The sequence below is a fragment of the Barbus barbus genome (assembly GCF_936440315.1).
Source record: "Barbus barbus genome assembly, chromosome: 42".
Lineage (NCBI taxonomy): Eukaryota > Metazoa > Chordata > Actinopteri > Cypriniformes > Cyprinidae > Barbus > Barbus barbus.
In genome coordinates, this window is record NC_136720.1 from 7,118,560 (window position 1) to 7,144,078 (window position 25,519).

At 39.2% G+C, this 25,519-nt stretch overlaps 2 protein-coding genes across 2 annotated transcripts in view; one reads left to right on the plus strand and one right to left on the minus strand.

The window, feature by feature from the left end:
• LOC306861483 (uncharacterized protein) overlaps window positions 1–25,519 on the plus strand; it is an 814,549-nt gene that overhangs the window by 171,811 nt on the left and 617,219 nt on the right. The gene's annotated exons all lie outside the window — the stretch shown is intronic.
• The window catches only part of tafa5a (TAFA chemokine like family member 5a), a 145,434-nt gene that overhangs the window by 45,937 nt on the left and 73,978 nt on the right, over window positions 1–25,519 (minus strand). The window contains exon 2 of the mRNA XM_079403399.1: window positions 15,780–15,929. Coding sequence (XP_079259525.1) covers window positions 15,780–15,929 — 150 coding nt within the window. The remainder of the gene's footprint in view (window positions 1–15,779; window positions 15,930–25,519) is intronic.

Here is a 25,519-nt window from a genome sequence, read left to right on the forward strand (position 1 = left end):
TGGGCAAAGGATTGAGTAGCGGGACCGGCCTGGGACATAATAGTTTCCGCCCATTTCAGTGCTGGACCGGAGAGGGAAGAGATGACAAAGGCGATCTTGGATTTATCCGTAGTGAACATCTGTGGGTGAAGGTCTATCGTAAGCGAACACTGCAGGAGGAAGCCGTTGCAATTCTCAGGTTCACCTGAGTAGGGCGCTGGTCGGGCCATGGGACTGGCGAACATCACTGGCGAAGGAGAACTGATGGCTGGCGGGTTAGACGGAGCGGGTGAAGGTGCTGGTGCAGCGGACTGGGTGAGGAACTTCTTAAGAGTGTCCACAAGTTCTTGAAATGGGTCTGGCGTGCTCATCGTGTCAACGGTGTGGTCCGATCTTCTGTTAAGGGACGACGTCAGACACAAAAGGTAAGTGAACAACTCAGTGACTTTATTGACAAGCTTCGTGCAGAGAACAGTGCAGCTGGTGTCGAGGGGTGAGTGCTCTTCTTATATTGGTTGATGATGGCAGGAGATGAGGCACTGAATGCAACCCTTGTGATTTCCAGGTGCTTGGTGCTGGGCAGACGTTGAGGACCGGAGGCTGACCACAGCGGAAGGCAATCTGCATAGAACAGTATAGCAGAACGGAGAGCAGAAGGTAAGTACAACAGGAAGGTAAGTGAGGATATACTCATCGGGTATCGACTTGGCTGATAGGAGTCCACGTTGCATCAACGAGATCGGACAATGAAGTGACTGTGGTGAGTGCCTTTATAGTGCTCTTGATGAGGGTGATGATGAGGTGCAGGTGCGCGTGGTTAGAACTCAGGTGATGCAGATCGTGATAGTTGACTGGGTGGAGAGCCTGGCCGTGCTGTTACACACAGTAGCAGTTTTACTTTGAAGCACATATTTTGTAAATATTTTGTTTTAATTATCTATTTGTCATGCTGCAAGCATTTGATATGTTGATCAACATACTAAAACACATGTAAAGTATTTGATTATAATTTTACATGTAGTGCTTTTTTCAATGTTATAACGTTAATATACTGTATTTTAAATGTATTAAATTGCAACTTCATTACAAATGTATAGCTACAAATATATGACACTAAAATTACATTTTATATATACCTACTTCAGTGGAACTACTTAATAACTAAATGTAAATATAATATAATTTGGTTGTAATTTAATTGTTAATTAAGTCATACTTTAACTTGGGGACCAATTATCACTATTAACTACTTTTTCCTCAATAAAGTCTTAATTTGCTGTTTATTACCAGTTAGTAAGTTACAGTTACAGTTAAGTTTAGGTATGGGGTGATCAAGGGATCTAAAATATAATCATGCAGAATAAGACATTAATATGTGCTTTTAAAGTACTAATAAACAGCCAGCTAGTAATATGCATGCTGAAAAGCAACTAGTTAATAGTGAGAATTAGTCCCTAAAGAGCTACTGTTCATTGTAATTCAATTTAACATAATAGTCACTATTATTTGTATAGTGCTTTTAACAATGCAAATTGTTAAAAGCGATTAGTATTGTATAGTATTGTATAATATACAATATTAATACTTTAATACATAAATACTTAAACATAAAACAATATATATGTACCTTTGTTTTATATAATAGAAGTTTATATAAACTCAATTTAGTGTTTCAAAACTACATTTAGCTTGCATAAGTATATTTTAAATAATACATAATATTATTTATCATAAAAAGTTAAATACTTAAATATATAATACTTAAAAAGTATTATAAGAATCATAAGACATTATAATACTTAAAAAGTGTACTACAGTGTACAGTACTATTTCACAAAGGATCTTAAGGCATCAAATGGATATGCATTCCCTTTTAATGACAGGTAAAATGCTGAGATGTGAATATAGATGCATACTTCAGTATAATCTTAAAGACGTGATTTAAGAGTCTCTTTCGGCTGAATGCGCTTCAGATGATTGCATCTTGTGCAAGTATTGCTTTCAAATCCATGCTCGGTAGTAAATAACACATGAGAAGTTGAAGGTACAGAAAATTGCATATTACATAAAAGGGAAGTGCGTAGGTAAAGGACAATAAGAGGCTGTCAGCCTCAAAACACTGCTGCTGCTTTCAGAGCACCAAGTGCACTGAGATGCCTACTTTTGCCATAGCTCCACTGGCTCCTGCTCTCTTTAGGACTGTAGTAGAGTAACTGAAAAAAACAATGACTCTTTACTGTAAAGGTCTGCCAGAGACAGGAAATATCCAGTCCAATTAGAATCTCACTCTTCACATGAACAAATAGCAACATATGCACGTCAGCAGGACCATCAGCCAAGTGTTTAGGTGTAGACTGGAGGTAGAACACAGCCCTTGGGAGCCATCATAACTTAAGTACATGTTAGAAAGGAGGAAAGGGCAGTGGAAGTACTGTACAACTCTATGAGAAGAAGAAGACTTTGGTAAGTCAGTACTGAGATGGCAAGAATTCGACAACAAACAGCTTTACAGCAGTACACACTAAATGGAAGTCTCTTAAGAGCAGAACTGACAGAGGTAATGAACACAATTCACAAAGGATTTTGAAGCAAACATTGGACAGGAAAAAAAGAAAAGAACGGGATAAAAAGATAAAGTGGATTTCTAAGTGGATTTGATGGTGGCTCAAAGACAAAGTATTCCTATGGGTCAAATTTGAACAAGATGCAGTTTCATTTGCAATTGCCATTATTTCAATTGATTTATTTGGCCCAAAAATATTCCAAGATTTCAACATCCTTTAGTCAAATGGACTACATTTATGAAACTTTTTTTGGAAGTTGTCAGCTGCTGGTCATTATGCTATTTGTTTCATATGTGAAAGAGGAGCTTTGTCATTCAACTTTCATTGTGTTCCATGGTAGAAAGTAAGTCAGATGTTTTAAAACTAATATTAATATTAATATTGAATATTAAACACATAAATCCTGAAATAACACTATATTGTTTAATGTCTTTATATGAATATAAACTTAACAACTGCTATTTTTATTTATTTTATTTGTTCAGAGAACAGCAGAGCAAACACATTCTAACTCTGATACTCTTCTCATCTATTTTTCTTAGATTTATGACACATGCTCCCATTTTGAAAACAGCCCATTTTTCAACTTCATCATTCAACGGTCCATGTCTGACAAACTTCAATATTAATTATGCTTGTTTATATCCAGATGACTGAGTTAAACCCTTCTTCTCAAAGAAGTTTATTTTCCTCTCCTCTAGGCCTATGCTTTTAACTCACACTGAAATTTTGTGTGTGTGAGAGGATGTATGAACATGATATAAATTGTCAAGTCACCTTTATTTGTATAGGGCTTTATACAATACAATGAGTCAAAGCAGCTTTACAGTTTTAAACAGGAAAATAGTGTGTCAATAATGCAAACAACTTTCAGTTCTGCTAATTGAAAATATTGGCAAAAATACATTTAAAAAGTATACGGTCACACTTTATATTAGTTGGCCTTAATTACTATGTACTTACATCAATAATAAATACAATGTTGTCTTGTATTGCAAAACACTTCTGTTGCTATTGAGGTGGATACAGGTAAGGTTAGGGACAGGTTTGGTGGTATGGGTAGGTTTAAGGGTGGGTTAAGGTGTAAGGGATGGGAAATAATTTGGTTTGATGATATACAGTAGAACTGTAATTACTTCATACCCATGCCGGGTATTCAAAAAGAAAATTACTTAGTTAACTAAATAACTTAGTTTGTAAACTAATTAGACTCAAACATTATATGGTACCAAATTAAATTATATTTGTTTGGATGTACGCTAGAAGTTAGCTTCAGCTATAAAATATTTATATTCCTGTTTTTCTTGAGACTTGAAAAGCATGGAGACTATACAAATTACTTATAGAAAGAAAGGCATAAAGAGCATGTAAAGTCTTCAAAAACGTCTACAGGTTCCCACCAAAAAAAAAAAAAGAAAGAAAGAAAAAAAATTGCAGTTTCACAACAACAAACATCTCTACCTTCTCTTTTTACTACATTACACACTTTTTCTATAGAATTCTTTCATTGTGTTTTAGGTTCTGTTTTTGCTTCAGTCATCAAAGTACAAAGAATAAAAGTCCACGGTGGTATGCTAATATTACAACAAGTGGATAAACAGCAATTGATGATTAATTACAAGAAAGAAACAAATGAAATGGTACTTAATGGGGCATCAGTAACAATTGATGTAATCAACAGCTTGGTACCCTCTGTACACCTGCTAGCACTTTATCATGAGAATGGCCTGGTTTGCTATAGCGTAAAGACGAGGGGTTTGGATGTACCTACTGTGGAGGGAGCAGCATTTATTAAAGGGGAAATCTTTTGGACAGTGCTGCTATACATCTGCACTACCTTCCTGTATCACACTCATTTGCTAGAAACTGCACACAACCCAATAGCTCCAGCACACTCTGCCAATGTCTTTACAACACAGAGCAGATTTATTTGTACAAATGCACTAAATATAAAAACAGTTTGTAACGTGCTTTTTGAAATATGCTTGTATTAAAGGACTTAAATTAATAATTGCACTGTAACAACAACACCTTAAAATAAAGTATAACCACAGTTTATTTTACTGTCCTATTCCGCATGTACTTATTATAGCAATTACAATAACAGGGTAAAACTACGTATTAACCTTGAGCATAACCCTAAATCTAACCTTAACCCATGTACAGTACAACCCAAATTGTTGGGACATTTTTTTATTTTTTTTATTATTATTATCATTTGAATTAAATTAAAACTAAAAGAATTTCAAATCACATGAGCCTATATTGTATTTCACAATAGAACACAGATAACATAACAATTGTTTAAACTGAGAAATTTTACAATTTTATACACAAAATGAGTTCATCTCAAATTTGATGCCAGCTACAAGTCTCAAAATAGTTGGGACGGGGGCATGTTTACCATGGTGTAGCATCTCCTCTTTGAGCCTTGACAGGACATGACAGCGCTTCTGGATCATGTTCACATATGGCTTCCTTTTTGCATGATAGAGTTTTAGTTGGCATCTGCAGATGGCACGGCGGTTTGTGTTTACTGACAGTGGTTTCTGGAAGTATTCCTTGTCCCATTTAGTAATGTCAATTACAGAATCAAGCCGATGAGTGATCCACAGGCATCCGGGTTTTTGGCCTTGTCCCTTACGCACAGAGATTTCTCCAGTTTCTCTGAATCGTTTGATGATGTAATGGACTGTAAATGGTGAAATTTGCAAAGTCTTTACAATTTGATGTTGAGGAACATTGTTTTTAAAGTTTTCCACAATATTTGTACGCACTCTTTCACAGACTGGAGAGCCTCTGTACATTTACTTCTGAGAGACTCTCTAAGACATCCCTTTTATAGCTAATCATGTTACAGACCTGATGTCAATTAACTGAATTAGTTGCTAGATGTTCTCCCAGTTGAATCTTTTCAAAATTTCTTGCTTTTTTTTTTCAGGCATCAAATTTGAAATGAGCTCATTTAGTGGATAAAAGTGTAAAATTTCTCAGTTTAAACATGTTATATTCTCTGTGTTCTATTGTGAATAAAATATTGGCTCATGTGATTTGAAAGTATTTTGGTTTTCATTTTATTAAAATAAAAAAAATAAAAAAACGTCCCAACATTTCCAGAATTTTGTGTGTCAGTCCTGTGTTTTGTGTTTCCCCTCCTCTCTGAGTGTGTCCTCCTCATTCCTTACTCCTAAAGTGTGACAGAAGACCGGACCAGTACAGACAAGAAAGGATGAACTGGGCTGAGGAATTCCTCTTCAACCTCCAACAAGAGGAACGGCCATTGGAGCAGAATGTGGAGGAATTCCTGAGCGTGTTACGCTCTTTTAAGACATTAAGGGCCAGATTTACTAAACAATTTACTAAACAAGGCAAATTAGTTGCGTTTCGTGCATTGCACTGTTGGTTTCATAATTCAGTAATCTTTGTGTTACTTGCAGCATGAGAGATTTTCAACATCAATCCCAGAATGCATTTCTGTTCACCTCCATTTGTCTGACGTCTCTGAATAATTCTGTTATAATAGTGTTTTCAGTGTTATTTAAGTGTTCAGTCTAGCAAAAGCAACTATATGGGAACCAAGTACAATGTAGCATTAGCTTTCAAATCAAATCAAATCAAATCAAATCACTTTTATTGTCACATCACCACAGCACATGTGCCTTCGTGAGTGAAATTCTTGAGAGCATGCTCCAGACAGTGCAGAAACAATTTACATATAGACATTACCATACATACGTACAGACTTATACAGATGACAATGTGTAATATACACATACGTATACTCAGTACACACAGTGTACTATTAGACAGACATACAGTTACTGATACACATTATACACAGTATGTAGTACACATTCTACGTTATATACACACAGTAATATGCGAAGATGCAGCAGATAATATATAAACCGGATGTGCAAATGTCATGGATGTGCATTGGATGGTATCCAGTGCTGGCAAAAAGATTGTTGTATTTGTGCAGTAGTGTACTGGTAGTCCAGTTTGAACTGTATGGAATTAAAGTGCAGTGCGTGGTATACTGTAAGGTGGGAGTATGCTGTAGGGTGTATTAGTTTTGACTGTTCATTAGCCTGATAGCCTGAGGAAAAAAGCTATCCCTCAGTCGGCTAGTGCGGGATCAGATGCTGCGGAGACGTCTTCCTGAGGGCAGCAGAGAGAGCAGTCTTTGGGACGGGTGGCTGGAGACATTGATGATCCTCCGGGCTTTCTTTATACACCGCCTGGTGTAGATGTCCTGGAGGGAGGGAAGCTCACCTCCAACAATGTGACGGGCAGTTCGCACGACCCTTTGCATAGCTTTGCGGTTGCCAGCAGTGCTGTTTCCAAACCAGGCGGTGATGCAGCCGGTCAGGATGCTTTCCACAGTGCAGGTGTAGAATGTTCTGAGGATGCTGGGGCTCATTCCAAACTTCCTCAGCCGTCTCAGGAAGAAGAGGCGTTGGTGTGTCTTCTTCAGCACTGCATCTGTGTGAGCGGACCATGTAAGATCCTCAGTGATGTGAACACCGAGGAATTTGAAACTGTTTACTCGCTCCACAGGTGTCATGTCGATGGTGATGGGTGTGTGTTCTCTGCTCTGTCTCCTGAAATCCACCACCAGCTCCTTGGTCTTATCGATGTTGAGTGAGAGGTGGTTCTCTTGACACCATTTAGTCAGGGTTCTCACCTCCTCTCTGTAGGCCGTCTCATCGTTGTCAGTGATCAGGCCTATCACCATTGTGTCGTCAGCAAATTTGACGATGACGTTGGAGCTGTGTGTTGCTGTAAAGTCATGTGTGTACAGGGAGTACAGGAGTGGGCTGAGGACGCAGCCCTGAGGAGCACCAGTGTTGAGGGTCAGCGGGGATGAAGTGTTGTTGCCCATTCTGACCACCTGACATCTGCCTGTCAGGAAGTCCAGGATCCAGCTGCACAGAGATCCGTTTAGTCCCAGAGTCTGGAGCTTCTCAACCAGTGTGGCAGGCACTATGGTATTAAATGCTGAGCTTGTAGTCCACAAAAAGCATTCTCACATAGGTGTTCTTATTTTCCAGGTGGGAGAGAGCAGTGTGCAGGGTGAAGGCAATAGCATCGTCTGTGGAACGGTTTCTGCGATATGCAAATTGTAGGGGATCCAGTGAGTCAGGCAGCACAGAGCAGATGTAGTCTCTGATGAGTTTCTCAAAGCACTTGCTGAAGATGGGTGTCAGAGCAATGGGCCTCCAGTCATTCAAGCATGTGATTTTATTTTTCTTTGGTATAGGCACAATGGCGGATTTTTTGAACCATGCGGGAACCACAGACAGAGAGAGGGAAAGGTTAAAAATGTCTGTGAAAACCCCGGCTAGTTGGAATGCGCATGCTCGGAGCACACGGCCTGGGATGACATCGGTACCCACAGCCTTGCGGTTACATCTGCGACAGAAAAGGAAAGTGCGCTCGCCTCTTCTGCTACAGCCGCAGGAGCGCGCTCTGTGTGGGCGGTGTTGTGAGCCTCGAAACGAGCATAAAAGTGATTAAGTTCGTCCGGTACAGAGGCGGCAATGTTCACAGTAGTTGGTTTATTCCCTCTGAAATCTGTGATGTTATTGATACCCTGCCACATGCTTCTTGCGTTGTTGGTTTTGAATTGTTCTTCAACTTTGTTTTTATATTGTCGTTTGGCAGCTTTGATTGATTTCCTGAGATCGTAACTGGCTTGTTTGTGATCGTCAGAGTTTCCGGATTTAAAGGCAGATGTCTGCGCTGACAAGGCTGCTCGAACATCGCTGTTAATCCACGTTTTTTGGTTGGGGTAGATGCGGATTGTTTTTGTCGGTACTACATCCTCTACACACTTCCTGATGAAACACGTTACAGTATCTGAGTACGCCTCTATGTCGTCGTCAGACGCTGCCCGGAACATGTCCCAGTCCACGTGATCAAAACAGTCCTGTAGTATAGCGTCTGATTGGTCCGACCAGCATTGAATTGTCCTGAGGGCGGGTGCTTCTCATTTCAGTTTCTGCCTGTAAGCAGGCAGGAGCAGAACGGAAGTGTGATCCGATTTGCCGAAAGGTGGGCGGGGGAGCGATTTGTAGGCGTCCCGGAATGGAGAGTAACAGTGGTCAAGTACACGATCACCACGCGTGTTGATGGTGATGTGTTGGAAGTATTTTGGGGCTATTGTTCTGAAGTTGGCTTTGTTGAAGTCCCCCGTAACAATGAACGCCGCGTCTGGGTATGCGGTTTCCTGCTCGCTTATATTCCCATGCAGTTCCTTGAGTGCCTGGTCTGTGTTGGCTTGAGGGGGAATGTAAACAGCTGTGATTATGATCGCTGTAAATTCCCTCGGTAGCCAGAATGGTCGACACAGAAGCATATGAAATTCCAGATCAGGGGAGCAGGAGGATTTAATAGAGTGTAGGTTCTTTTCATCACACCACGAGTTGTTGATAAAGAAACAGACGCCCACACCTCTGCTTTTCCCTGTGAGCTCTTTCGGTCTGTCCGAGCGGTGCACGGAGAACCCCGTAAGCTCGATGGCTGAGTCTGGAACCACTGCAGACATCCAGGTTTCTGTGAGGCAAATAATGCAGCAGTCCCTTGTTTCCCGTTGGTATGAGATGCGTGCCTGCAGTTCACAGAGTTTGTTGTCCAGTGACTGAACGTTAGCCAGCAAAATAGTTGGGAGAGGAGGTCGGAGGGGACAGCGTCTGAGTCTGACAAGGACGCCGGCTCTCTTCCCCCTTTTCTGGCGGCGTTTCCTCGGTCGCGATCGTGCAGCCCAGACAAAGGGCTCTGATGCGGTGTCTGTAAACAAGGCGCCGGCGTTCAGGAACTCAAAGTCTGGTTTGCGTTGCGCGACGAAGGAACCAATGTTTAAAAGCGTGTGTCTATCGTAGACAGTTATACTGACAACATCCAACACGTGAAACAACAAAATAACAAATACAACATAAGAAATATAAGAAAAACTGCAGAGTTTTCTTGGAGCTCGCAACACGGCTGCCATGCTCGGTGCCATCTTGGAGAGAATCATTGGTGTTATTGTGATTTCAGAATCAAATTACTTCATTCCTACAAACCAAAGTCAACAACTACCATTCCCTGAAACCTCCACACTTTTCTTCCCAGAGCTTTGATCTGCACAAATATCCAACACATATTCAACAAGAGTTGAATGAGAGATGTTTGCTTGAAATATAATTTTTTTTTTCTTTCCTTCTATATTAATACAGGTCAATATTTCTTGACTGGCACATTGTTCCACATGCAATTATTGATAACGGTGTCCATCTTAATGCAACTTGAAAGTCTACAATGTCCTCTAAGTGGATAACCAATCAGTCGATTACAAAAGTTTGACATGTCATTTGAAATGTGACTTTGACACCATCAATTCTGCAACAACGCGCTCCCATCATTATTTCCATTTCCCCCCCTTTCTCTAAGGACCAATTGATTTATAATTTAAGATGAATTTAATTTAAGCCTAAAATAACACTTTATTTTAGGGTCTCTTAACTAGTTCCTTATTAGCATGCATATTACTAGGATTTTAGCTATTTATTAGTACTAATTAAGCACATATTAATGCCTTATTCTACACGACTTTAGTCTACATCCCTAATCCTACCCAATACCTAAATTTAAGAACTACCTTACTAGCTATTAATAAGCAGCAAATTAGGAATTTATTGAGGGAAAATTCATAGTTAATAGTGAATAAGTGTTCCCTATTCCAAAGTGTTACCAAATTGAATATATCAAAACTAGGGATGGAAACGTTTCTAGCTTTGCGATCAACACAAATATTTTTGTAGATTGAATTCACCCTATACAATAGATTTTGCAGTTCTACAAACACCCCTTCAACATTATTTTTTTGGGGTTTTCAGTATGTGAATGTTTTCATCCAATGTGAATAGGAATGGGCTCCCTTTGAAAATCCATGCCACTCACATTCTGTATGAATAAACCTTAAGAAATGGTCTTCAAAATTCCAACCCAGTCTATGGATTATCCTTTGGATGGACTGACCTCCCCAGACTGAAGGACACAGCATGCCTCATCACATATGACAATTGTGCTGAGACCTTGAGGACTCCAGCCGATTAAACTGATTGAAATTTCATTTGTCTCTTTTCTACCTCTCACTTTTCTTATCCCCTCTGGTGGACTGTGTCCTGCTTTTGTGCTTTTCTGGAACAATATTGAACACGTAATGCACTATATTTTGTACAAATATTTCAAAACAATTTAAATATATTGAAAAGCACTATATAGAATTAAAACTGACATGACTTGAATTAGATCTTCATACAAGTTTATACAACAAAAAGTGTAGGTGGTTACCAACTGGCCCAAAATTAACAACTCAACAAAATAAATACAAAATAAATCCTCAGACCTTTAGACCCCATGAAAAATGTCAGGTGTCAGGTCTCATATAATTAGGTGAAACGACTTCAGATATAAAGACATCGGAAGAATTGGCATTACAAGCTTACAAGAAAAAGTTCTTATCCAGGGCCGTGACCCCAATGGACATTAACGAGGATAAATATTTCATATTCTTCATGGTGCTCTGCTGTACTCCATTACATACTGCCCAGTATGTGGTTAGGATGACATAGTAAAAAAACAAAAAAAAAACAAAAAAATACTTTTAGGTTGGTCTGCCTTATTGGTCTAAAAGCACTCACTGTCAAAATGTCTGAGATAGCCATTCAGATCAAAGGTGGGCTTTATTTTTTTTATTGTTCACAGAAGCTGAATATGAACAGCATGATGGTTCGGTTTTAAGAGTGCAAACTAAGATGTAAGTGGCTAAACATTTTATAGAGTAAAAATAAAATAGTAATAACAATACGTTTTTTCCTCACAATTTGCTCTTTTGAGTTAAAAATTATATAATTTGTGTTACACACCTGTACAAACCATTTCAGCATATAAAGCATAGAATTTAAAATAAATTTTATATAGCACAAATGACATTTGAAGTAGTGAATCTGGACGTTATTTCCACTTGTAATATTATTTATATTTTACATATTATATAGCTACAATGTGACATAATACATTCATATATAGGCACATTCCATTCCATTACACACAAACTGTTACGGGGCGAACGAGACGTGAGACGTGCGGATCCATTTGCGAGGCTTTATTAAAAGGTGGTCACAAAACAAGCAAGGTTCATACAATGGCACACAGGAACATCACAGGCAAGACAAAGAGTAATCCTAGGGCAAGTGCAGGTCGACGATCGGCGAACAATATCCAACAGGGCAAGGCAGAGAGATAATCCAGGTACACGAGCAATAGTCCAAGAGAGGTGCAAACTGAGTCCAAACGGCAATCCAGGAAACACAGGCAAGAATCAAAACACTAGAAAACACAAAAGGCAAGGCTATGATAACCGAGTGGCTCCGTAGAGTAGCTATCGCTAGGAGAATGATATACAATACTCGGCAGAGAGGAAGAAGTCCATGGTTTAAGAAAGCTGTGTAATCGGTGCAATCAGCTGTGTGTCATCAGTGCAATGGATTATGGGAATTGTAGTTTGAGGTGAAGTGCAACAGTAGTGTGGTGCAAGAGTCAATGTGGTGAGCGAGTGACCTCTGGTGGGGAGAAAACGGAAGTTCATAGACCAGATTCGTGACATAGCCCCCACCCCAAGGAGCGGCTTCCAGGCGCTCCTATACAATCCAGGAGGGCGGTGGAGCAGAGGCGGAACAGGGGGAGGGATGGAGGGCCAGGTCCACGTGGAAGTGGAGTGGCCGGGGACCGAGGCAGAGCAGGAAGCCAGGGCGGAGCGGATGGGACTGGAGGCCACCAGGACGGAGCAGAAGATCTCCGGACCTGAGCAGAAGACCACCAGACCTGAGCAGAAGACCACCATTGTGGAGCAGACGGGACGGAAGAACAACACAGGGAAGCAGACGGAGCAGGAAGCCATGGCAGAGACTGAGATCTAGGGAGAGCAGAGACAGACAACACAGGCAGTGCATTCCCAGTCTCAGGGACCGTGGCAGGGAACACAAACTCATCAGTAGGCTCGCTGACTGAAACTGGACAGAATGACAGTTCATAATCGGGTTCATGGGCAGAAACTGGACGTGATGACCGTTCATAAATAGTCTCTATGGCAGTGACAGATTTAACATGACAGACATGGGAATCATTCATAGTCTCTGGGCTCATGACAGGCGGGTTTAAAGGTTCAATGGAGGGTTTCTGGGTTGTGACAGACAGGGCAACCAACTCAGTATTGGCCTCCTTGAGAGTGGTTGGACGGACAGAAAGTTCAATATTATCCTTATGGACTGGAACAGGACATACAGATAATTCTGAATTAAACACACTTGGGGGTAGTGGTTCGGCAGACGGATCAAAACTGGGGGCATTGACTGAAACTTGACTGGTAGACCTTTCAGTAAGTGACATGAGTCTGAGTGTAAATAGTCTGTTTAATAAGTTGAAACTGGACAGACAGATAGCTCAGAATCAAGGTCATTGACGGAGACTGGATAGACAGACTGTTCACTAGGGGTATCTTTGGCAATGACAGAGTTAACAGGACATACAGAAAATTCACTTAAAGTTTCCATAGTAGTGACAGGCAAGATAGACTGTTCGAACTCAAACACATTAGCAGAGACAATCCATTACCTTGGCTAGTTCAGAACAGAGTGATAGTTCAGAGATGGCCTCCTCGGCCGGTTCGGAGCAGGGCAAAGGTTCAAAAGCAGCCTTTGTGGCTGTGACAGAACAATCAGAAAGTTCATAGACAGCCTCCATAGCCGTGACGGAACAGGACGAGAGCTCACAGACGGACTCCATAGCCGTGACAGAACAGGACGAGAGCTCATAGACGGCCTCCATAGCCATGACGGAACAGGACGAGAGCTCATAGACGGCCTCCATAGCCATGACGGAACAGGACGTGAGCTCACAGATGGTCTCCATAGCAATGACAGGGCAGGACGAGGACTTATAGGTGTATACCACTGACACTTCTGGAGGTTCTGCAGAAGATGCCGCCACCTCTATAGGTTCTACAGCAATACCATCAGAAGTTTCAAATGCAGAGAGTTTAGCAATGGTACCTTCAACCGTGACATGACAGGCTGAGAGTGCATTACTGGACGCCACCACCATGCAAGGAACTGAAGAGAGTACCGCCGCTTCAGGAGGGTTTGCAGCATCAGCTGCCACCTTTGGAGAAACTGCAGCGGGCACCATTGCCTCGGAAAACACAGCAGTGAGCGCCACTACCTCCGGAGGTTCTGCAGCATCAGCCACCACCTCTGAAGATATGATAGTGGACGCCGCCGCCTCTGGAGACTCAGTGGTGATGTATGCAGCCCAAACACACCAAAAGGCGATCCCCATCAGTAGAAGCGACTCAGACGGGGGAATCGGTTCAGGAACATAAGGACTCGAGGGAATAGAGACTGGTTTAGGGGTACCAGCTGCTCGTACTGACACCAGCGGTGGATCCTCCACACTGGATTCCAGCCTGGGGTACTGAAGACGTGACTCTGGGTGATCAGCTGAGATGTGAAGACACTCTGGAGGGTCGGCGGAGACGTGAAGAGAATCTGGAGGGTCGGCGGAGACTTGACTTGCCTCGTAAAGATAAACCGTGACTGGGGTTGAGTCTGGATGATTAGTTGTGACGTAGTGTGACTATGGATGACCAGCTGAGATATGGCGAGACTCTGGCAGATCAGCTGTACAGTGGCTTGACTCGTGACGATCAGCTGTGACTGGGCTTGACTCGTGACGATCAGCTGTGAGGTGGTTTGATTCATGACGATCAACAGTGACGTGTCTCGTGGTTGGCAGCTGTGACAGAACGGGATGCTATTGTGTCTGCTGTCACCGCAATTTTGTGAGCGTGCTCTGGTGAGACCGCCATTACACAAGAGAGTGAGGTGTTGTGTTCCTCCGCGACACCCACAGTGAACGCTGAACCAACAGTCATCAAAGTATAATCCAGAAACTGACTCCGTTACAAACGCGAACTCTCGTGAATTAGCTTAGATTTCAGTGGTTGATTAACACCCTCACAGAAAAAGTCTATCAAAACACAGTCTGGTAGATCAGAGTAATAAGCAATGTTCAAATACTCTTGAATATAGTCCTCGAGCGAATGTGTGCCCTGTTCGAGGGCCAATAACAGTCTTGCAATATCCATACCTGGCCAATGTCCACTTGAAAAGCTGCTGGATCCTTGTGTGGTAGAGTATTCTGTTACGGGGCGAACAAGACATGAGACGTGCGGATCCATTTGCGAGGCTTTATTAAAAGGCGAGGTCACAAAACAAGCAAGGTTCATACAATTGCAAACAGGAACATCACAGACAAGACAAAGAGTAATCCTAGGGCAAGCGCGGGTCGACGATCGGCGAACAATATCCAACAGGGCAAGGCAGAGAGATAATTTAGGTATACGAGCAATAGTCCAAGAGAGGTGCAAACTGAGTCCAAACGGCAAGGCTAAGGGTTAATCCAGGAAACACGGGCAAGAATCAAAACACTAGAAAACACAAAAGGCAAGGCAAGGCTATGATAACTGAGTGGCTCCATAGAGTAGCTATCGCTAGGAGAGTGATATACACTATACAATACTCGGCAGAGAGGAAGAGGAAGTCCATGGTTTAAGTAAGCTGTGTAATCAGTGCAATCAGCTAAACCAGTGTGTCGTCAGTGCAATGGATTATGGGAATTTTAGTTTGAGGTGAAGTGCAACAGTAGTGTGGTGCAAGAGTCAATGTGGTGAGCGAGTGACCTCTGGTGGTGAGTAAACGGAAGTTCATAGACCAGATTCGTGACACAAACACTGCTCCATGTGCCAGTTACAAACACTTTAAATTTAACTTAATTATTGCAATGTATAATTTAAAAATTAAACATTTAGGCACTTCTGTTGATTATAGCAACACATTTTGTTCCACATTTTTGTTCTAAACTCTCTAAAAGTATTATTTTAAATAATGCCTTTATGTCTGAGGCTGTTTCATCTGCACTGGGTGTTTTTTTTTGCACTTGACAAAATACTTTTTTTTTGCAATTATGCCATCATCTGATCTTATATTGTACATTATTGTAATAAATATGAAAATATATGGTAGCAATATTAGTATGGTAGTATGGCCAACCATATGCACCAACCATTAGAGGTATGACAAAAGAATACTGGTATTTACTTTTGATCAACTGTTTCCCCAAATTTGATCTTACCGTCCACGCAGGCCGGCCTGGCTCTCGTTGTCCCAGCAATCTGTCCTTTCTTACATGCGCAGCGGGCTGTCTGTCTGGCAATCGTCCTGCGTGGCTGACTGCTGTCTCTGTCTAGAGTGACAATCTCACAGGTGCCTGCTGCCAGTTGACCTGCAGGACATAACCAAAGACAGAAGAGGAGTTCAGTAGGAATCACTGGGAAAAATGGCCACATCAGTGAATTCTTTTTTTTTTTTTTTTTTTTTTCACAGTTCAGTTAAGGAGACGTTTTGTTTAGGTACTCGATACATGATGATTGTCTTAAAATTCCTATATAAAAAAAAACAGACAAATGAGACAATAATAATATAGTGTGGGCACTGGGCAGCAGAGCTAAAAAAAAAAAAAAAATGAACATTTTGCTGTTTGAGATGTTTGAGTTCATATGACTGACTGAGAATTTTTTGAGATTTCTTCATTAACTCAAGAGGAGACATGGGATTATCAAGGTTTTTTTTTTTTTAAAAAAAGAAAGGAGAATGTCTCATGTCTCAGGAGAGGAGGGGAGACTTATACAAAAATAACAATTAACTATCAGTCAACAATCTTATTGTCTCATTTATATTAACCCTCTTTTTTTAACGACAGTGTGTGTTGTCAGAATTTAATTAGTGTAAAGCAACTACAGCAATTACTGTAATTATAATTAGCTTCATCACTTTAAATAAATAAATAAACAAACACAAAAATGTATAATATCGTTTAGTCAACAGTCTTTATATGAAAAAAGAGATGTAGAACAGTTTAGCTTCATTACTTTAAACAAACGAACCAACAAACACTGAAAATATATTTTAGTCAAAACTGCCATCACATGAAAAATACCTCGAAAACAGTAGAATTATACAACATACTCTGGCAGTTATGATGCAAAACACAATCACCCATCTACTGTTATCAAAGTGGTTACTGCATGTGTGGAACTTTATTTTTCTTTCTTTGAAATTTCTAGCTTTATATAGCTTCATTTAAAAAAAAAAAAAAAATACTGATTCTTAAAACCCAAGATTGATCTTTTAGTCTATGCTAGTGGACATGTTCAGTTCACTTTTTCAGTTTTGTTGTAGCCACAACATTAATTTGTTAACATCGGTTTAATCAAATTAGCACCAAAGTTATTAACATCTTTTTTTTTTTTGGCCACGACTTCTAATGTAGAGAGAACAATATACTTTTCTCATGGTCATGAGATTAATGCGTATACAAACCTGCATGAGCATAGCAAACTGGGAAACATATTTTATACATTTGTATCAGGGAAAAAAAAAGTAAAATGATGTGTTGACATGCAAGTAAATACAATTCATACATAATATAACATAAATATATTTTTTTTATAATTTATTATCTAATTAGCTTTTAAACTGACAAAGGAACATGAGTTTTTCAACATTTTCTGATGTCCAAAAGGCACCAAATACCGAATGACACTATTAACGTTCTGTATTATTATGTTACTTAAAAGTTACTTTAAAGTGAATTTATGGGCAAATTCCAGTCGGAAATATGCATCCCTTTGCCCCACTCTCTCAACAAAAGACAACGTGATTTCCTAGTTATCTTCACCTGGAATATATTTATATATTTATATATATATATATATATATATATATATATATATATATATATATATATGCCATCATATATATTCAGCACATAGCTATCAACAGAGAAAATATAAAAATCGTTACTCTATGCATTTGAATGTGGTCCAATTTCATTTGCGCTTTACCAACTAAACAACAAAATTGACCCCTATTTTCTAATACAAATGTACTGTGCTCATATTTAACTCTGCATTAAATTAAACATCAAATTTTACATCAATTTGTGCCTTATATTGTGATTTCACATGGCAGTATATTTTAGTCCATACATTTAAGAGACATGTCCTTAACATGTGACACGTCTATAACAAATGCATGCATGCAAAGGTTTGATGGTGCTTTCAATTCTTTCATATTTAATCATGTTTTATTAACTATTTAATCATGTTTTATTGTTTTATTAATATCTTATTCGTCATTCTCTGATTATCTACTGAAGTTCCCTCTGCACCTGTATCATTTCCACGCTTCTTTGACTTGCGCCTGGCACTGAGGCAAAGTTGGAAGGTTTATACAACTACCATGAATAGAAGATTGAAAAAAGAGAAAGAAACAGCGATTGTGAGCAGGATGGCAAAAAGGGGTGGACATGGGCGCTATTCACCTAAGTTGGCCACCCCTTTTTGCCATCCTGCTCACAATCGCTGTTTCTGTCTCTTTACACTCGAAAAAATGCTGGGTTAAATACAACCCAGTGCTGGGTAAATATTGGACAGAACACATGCTGGGTTGTTTTCAACCAACAATTGGGTTAAATGTTCAACCCAACCTTCTAGGCAGTAACTCAACCACTGGGTCTAAGCAACCCAATCGCTGGGTTCGTCCATATTTTACCCAGCATTTTTTAGAGTGTAGCTATAATTTTATAATTAGATGTAAAAGTAAATGTAAAGGCTACTTTATGTGCAATTTACATGTTTGCATACATTTATTTGAGTGTTGATTAATATATCTAAAATTTAATCACAATTTAGTTTAATAGTCTGCTCCAAAAAACATACTGGACCGTGACTTCAAAACCGATGTATATACACTGTAAAAAATGCTGGGTTAAATACAACCCAGTGCTGGGGTAAATATTGGACAGAACACATGCTGTTTTCAACCAACAGTTGGGTTAAATGTTTAACATGCCCAACCACTAGGTCTAAACAACCCAATCGTTGGGTTATATTTAACCTAGCATTTTTAGAGTGTACAGAGCTGTCATTTTTGTTTAACATTACACCCCACTATATAGAGTCTACAGCGTTTCATGACTAAGCTTATTGCATAACTTAAGCAATTTCAAGCAAACTTGAACACATTAAAAATGTATGCACTGCACCAATAATTTAGAAATCAAAAACACAACTTCACAGCTTAAGTTAAGGCTGTGCGTTACCTTCTGTCCATCTGTGCGGCCTTCAGATTAACCTGTCTATATATGAATCTGGTCTACAGGGAATCTGCTTCCTGCTCCAGGCCTGAGGATTCTGATTGGCAGCGAGTCAGAACTGTGATTTAAACTGACCCAGAGTCAGTGTGCGGAGTAAGAACAGGGTTAATTAACTAATGCACAGGTCACATTCAGGCTAATGGAGAATCTTAAGATACACAGCCGTATTACCACACTAAGTGTGTGTGTGTGTGTGTGTGGGCAAAGGTTAAACAACATCAAGCTTAACAAGATGTTTGTGTTTTCACGAAATTTATACAACCTTTAGCCTGAAGATTGCAGAGTGTGTGAGTTGGATTATGTAAAAATCCATTTGTCAGTGTGTTTGCTGTCTAGATGAGACTTGTTAAGCTCTGAGAAAATTAGAAAAACAACTTCCTGATATTTCATAATTTAACTGCTGTTCTGTCCATAAACCCCCTTATATTCTGATATGTGGATATCACAACTTCTTTACAAAACCCCCTTTTTTTCTTTAAAAATCAAAATGGGTTTAATTTTTCAGTTCACATGGTACAATAATTAAAATAAATAGAGCCAATTAGAAGTCCGAAATGTGAACTTTGAACAAACGTCAATGTTATTTATTCATTTCCTCTGTTAATTGCACACCTTTTGTGTGCAAGTGAGCTGTGTGAAATGCAAATTTGTGGTTGTGTAAGTTTCCTTCCGTCCCTTGTTTTTCATTTCCCTTAAACCATTAAAAAAGCATGGAACTCTAGAGTAAATGTGACCCATGTTAGAAAGACCAGGCAAATGTTCTTCATCTCCTTTTAGATTTCATCAACTTTGTTTTCATTTATATTCCACCCCTCCTCCATGCTTCTGGATGATGTTGGATAATGATATGTCATATGTGCGTAGCAGCGGGAAATCCATCTTTCTCTTTAACACTCATTTCTGCAGAGATTGCATTTGTCTGCCTGATCTGAAAATCCCCAACAGGAATGCAAAAAACCTCCCCCTTACATTGCTACAAGCAAGGTAAGACATTAAGAGATGAGATGAAGCACTTTGAAATCTCCTTTTTGTCAGCAATTCTTATATCAGCATTCATGCTTTGAATAACATTCTTCTGCTTTGTGTCCCAGTGTAGGCTACATTTTATTATCCTGTGCTGCACTGGTATTAAAATATTATATTAGCGTAATATTATAATAGAGCTGTTATTACATCTTTAAAATCTTCAAAATGTCATTGATCTTTTCGTAAAGAGCTTGATGTGCTATGAAAACATACTACAGCTTTCAATAGCTGCAACCTATTGAAATATGTTTGCAGTGTTTATTAGACATTTTTTCTTGAGTTATTTTAAGCAAGGATCAAGCAAAAACTGCAGAAAGATGCCATTATTAATGTAAGAGACCATATACTGGAGCAAATATTAGGTTTATAAGGTATCCTTATTAATGTTACTGCAACAAATCACAAAATACATTTAAATATCTTATAATATTTAGATATTATTTCTTAAGACCTAATGAAAGTACAGTATATACATACATACACATATTATATTTATATATTCAGGGGAAACTATAAATAAATATGAAAATAGTACTTTGTATATATTTCCCTTAACTGTAACTTTCAAGGCTGTGTGTCCTTGAACACAGGGGCCGTTAATATTACACACACGTATACATACGCAACCATATTCCTTTCTCAGTTTTCCATAATTTGCTTGATATTTCTTCATCCAGTGCATATGTCACATAATAATGCTGATGTAAATACATTTTTGCTGTCTTCACTGCAATGCATATACAGTGCAGTTAAGACAAATAGTCCTGTGTGAATTCATATCAAGAATTTTTCTTTCTTTCTTTCTTTTTCTTTCTTTCTTTCTTTCTTTCTTTCTTTCTTTCTTTCTTTCTTTCTTTCTTTCTTTCTTTCTTTCTTTCTTTCAAAACAAATATATATATAATTTAGCATTATATAAGAATAGACTTTTTGCACCTTAATGATTTTTTTTTCACATAAATATGTATATCATTATAAAATATGAATACAACCTTTTTTACTTTATTGACTTCACTAAAGCAGGTGATATGTAACAAGAATGAATAATAAATGCTGATATTAATTTATTTGTTAATAATAATTTGTTGTATAAAAGCAACAACATTAACAACATGTTTATCATAATGAATCATACTGTATGTACAGTAATGTGAGGGTTCTAGTCTCTGCTTCCTCTCTTCCTCCATATATATATATATATATATATATATATATATACACTCACCTAAAGGATTATTAGGAACACCTGTTCAATTTCTCATTAATGCAATTATCTAATCAACCAATCACATGGCAGTTGCTTCAATGCATTTAGGGGTGTGGTCCTGGTCAAGACAATCTCCTGAACTCCAAACTGAATGTCAGAATGGGAAAGAAAGGTGATTTAAGCAATTTTGAGCGTGGCATGGTTGTTGGTGCCAGACGGGCCAGTCTGAGTATTTCACAATCTGCTCAGTTACTGGGATTTTCACGCACAACCATTTCTAGGGTTTACAAAGAATGGTGTGAAAAGGGAAAAACATCCAGTATGCGGCAGTCCTGTGGGCGAAAATGCCTTGTTGATGCTAGAGGTCAGAGGAGAATGGGCCGACTGATTCAAGCTGATAGAAGAGCAACTTTGACTGAAATAACCACTCGTTACAACCGAGGTATGCAGCAAAGCATTTGTGAAGCCACAACACGCACAACCTTGAGGCGGATGGGCTACAACAGCAGAAGACTCCACCGGGTACCACTCATCTCCACTACAAATAGGAAAAAGAGGTTACAATTTGCACGAGCTCACCAAAATTGGACGGTTGAAGACTGGAAAAATGTTGCCTGGTCTGATGAGTCTCAATTTCTGTTGAGACATTCAGATGGTAGAGTCAGAATTTGGCGTAAACAGAATGAGAACATGGATCCATCATGCCTTGTTACCACTGTGCAGGCTGCTGGTGGTGGTGTAATGGTGTGGGGGATGTTTTCTTGGCACACTTTAGGCCCCTTAGTGCCAATTGGGTATCGTTTAAATGCCACGGCCTACCTGAGCATTGTTTCTGACCATGTCCATCCCTTTATGACCACCATGTACCCATCCTCTGATGGCTACTTCCAGCAGGATAATGCACCATGTCACAAAGCTCGAATCATTTCAAATTGGTTTCTTGAATATGACAATGAGTTCACTGTACTAAAATGGCCCCCACAGTCACCAGATCTCAACCCAATAGAGCATCTTTGGGATGTGGTGGAACGGGAGCTTCGTGCCCTGGATGTGCATCCCACAAATCTCCATCAACTGCAAGATGTTATCCTATCAATATGGGCCAACATTTCTAAAGAATGCTTTCAGCACCTTGTTGGATCAATCCCACGTAGAATTAAGGCAGTTCTGAAGGCGAAAGGGGGTCAAACACAGTATTAGTATGGTGTTCCTAATAATCCTTTAGGTGAGTGTATATATATATATATATATATATATATATATATATATATATATATATATATATATATATATATACTGCTTCCTCTCTTCCTCCCTCCTAGTAATCTTGTTTTCCCACCAACCTGTCTTCCTTGATCCATGTTTCCAAACTAAATAATTTAGAATCTGTTTTTGGGATACTTAGTATTTATTGTAAATATCTTGTTAAGATTGTTTACATATTTCACTATAATTACCGTATAAATGCACAAAATTGTCATTATTCTATTTTGAAAGTGTTTTTAACATAAGTTTTATGAGCAGGAAATTAGCATTTGAAAATGCACTTGATGCATAATGTTTTTCGTATGAAGGACAAAAGAGTTCATTGGAATTTTGGAAGAAGTGGTCATTGAATGCATTTGAAAACCCTGAGTAAGTGACAAAATGACTTGTCAAAATGTGACATGTCTCACATTTCTCTAAGCTCCATCTCCATTTCTCCCAAGCTTATTAGATCATTTCCTCATGCATTAAGGTCATTAGACAAATGTTCATCAGCGGCATACACAGCTGAAGTAAAATTGTAATTGATTTAGTGCTTTTGCAAAGCCTGAAGGCTCTTGTAGATTAGTGACGATACCGGTGTCAGTGTCAATGCATTTACGTAGTTCCTTCAGTCTTTGTGATACAGAAACATCTAAAAAGCTTGTGTTAATGGCAGACATTGGTTGAATCTGAGCTCTATTTATATCTTGAGTGCTTTAGTGTTTAAAAAAATGAAATGCTGAATTGCTGAAGTCACTTATGTGGATGCATCTGTAATTGCTCAGACGTTTTAAAAAAAATAGTTATTCCTCCATTTACTAGAAAAAGAGAGCAGAGAGAAATGGAAGAAAGGCAAGGATGTGACATTTTAAAATCTAACATGAGTATGTATTTAAATTCTAGGCATGGGCAGGGGTGGGATGAGCTCACACAAATGTCTTGCCCAACTTTTTGTTAAATGTTTCTTTGTGTTAGAGTTTAGGTTTCTTCATTCTCACTTTTTTGTTTTTCATATCTGTAACTGCTAACACTATCAACAGGTAAAAGTTTTCTTTCTTAAAATGGACTGATTTCACATGTGCTTTCACACAGAGGTGTTCCCACAACGTTTCAACATAGCACTCCAGGCCCTTAATCCCTTAAACTATTTTATAAAAAGTGTTCTAAATAGCACCAAAGGGTTTCCCTATTGTTAAAAGATGAAGAATACTAATTTGGTACCGTTTAGAACCATTTTTTTAGAACCATTCCGAATACATTCCTCATAGCAGTGAAGCACTCCCCATTTGCCTGTCTACCACCTAACATATAAAAGGGGAAGGGGGGAAGGGGAAAGGGGAAGTGGTTTGTGTTATGTGACCCATACTCTGAATTTGTGCTCTGCATTTAACCCATCCAAGTGTACACACAGTAGCGAACATACACCCGGAGCAGTGGGCAGCCAATGCTGCGGCGCCCGGGGAGCAGTTGGGGGTTTGGTGCCTTGCTCAAGGGTCTCACCTCAGTCGTGGTATTGAGGGTAGAGAGATATTCACTCCCCCACCTACAATCCCTGCCGAACCTGAGACTCGAACCCACAACCTTCAGGTTACAAGTCCAACTCTCTATCCATTAGGCCACGACTGCCACCTAAAAAAAATGTTTTTTCTTTTTTTTTCTTTCTGCATTTAACCCATCCTAAGTGCACACACACCCCCAGAGCATTGGGCAGCCATTTATATTGCGGCAGTTGGGGGTTCAGTGCCTTGCTCAAAGGCACCTCAGTCATAGTATTGAGGGTGAAGAGAGCGCTGGTTATTCACTCCTTCCACCTACAATACCTGCCAGACCTGAGACTCGAACCCGCAACCTTCGGGTACTCCCAACTCTCTTTAACCGACTCTTTAACCATTAGGGCACGACTTCCCCAACTGTTATAGGACATGTTATGATTGTTATAGGACATGTTATAAGAAAGTACACCAAAACAGGATTCAATTTGGAGTGTTGTACCAAAGCACACACTGATTATGATTAATATCATTATCATTATCCCGTAAATTGGTGAATTATAAATTAATTTTATGGTTATTTTTTTATGGTGCGTTTACATTTAAAGAACAATCACACAACCCTTCCTAATGTGGAACCTGGTCTTAACCCTCAGGACCTTTTGGGGGATTTGCATGAGTTTGTGTGGGATCACAAGGCCTGTAATCTGTGAGCAGTTTGGAGTGTTGTACCAAAGCACACACTGATTATGATTAATATCATTATCCATGTAACATGGCTTTGTCCATGACTTCCATTGAATATGATTTTCTTTCAATAGTCATTGATTCAGAGGTCAGCTCTATGACTTCCTCAACTCATCTGCTAAGTTAACAGAGCAGAATAACCAGAAAACTATGTTGTACTTTGGTGGTAAACAAATGTTTTCCAAATTAATTCAAATGTCTTGCAAGTTAATCTTGTTGATGACACCTTTATAACCTTGGCAGTAATCAGATACTGTTAGCCACATGCAAGACAAACCCTCACTGCTATTGAGGATATAGGCTATGCAGTTTTATAATGTGTTCTTCTCATAATTCCCCATTGTGTCTCTAACAACACCCAATTGCTGGATTTTGTCTATGTTTTTAGTTGTGTTATATTTTTTACTTTATAGTGTTGCTAAAAAAATTCTTAATAGTGGTGCTTGAGTTCCAACTTCCTCTGTGTTTTAGTGACTGCGATCGTTCTGAATCTCCATGTGAACTAAAATCAATGTAAAGACATTCAATTAAACAAAATGTGATCCCAAATAGCCTTCACAAAAACTATGTGTGACTCTTGGTCTTGTCTTACTTCTAGTCAGCAGGGTAGTTTTAAATGATGCCCTTAACAAGCGTAATCAGGTGTGAACCCCAGCACAGCGTCCCAGCACAGCATATCACCTAATTTCTGCAACATCCGACTGCTGCCAACCCACTTGCCAGCTACAGTTTCACTGTTGGGGATTTTGCTGTAGGAAACATTGCATCTGCTGCAGAAAGCATACAGTATTTCAATAACAAATGCCACTAAAACTTCTGTTTTCTAAAGACAGAGGGGAAAAAAAGGTATGTGAAATGAGTATTGTGCTGTATTAATGGTAATCATCGATTACTTATTGTTCACGTTTATGACTATGCTAAAGACGTGTGAAACCTGAGTA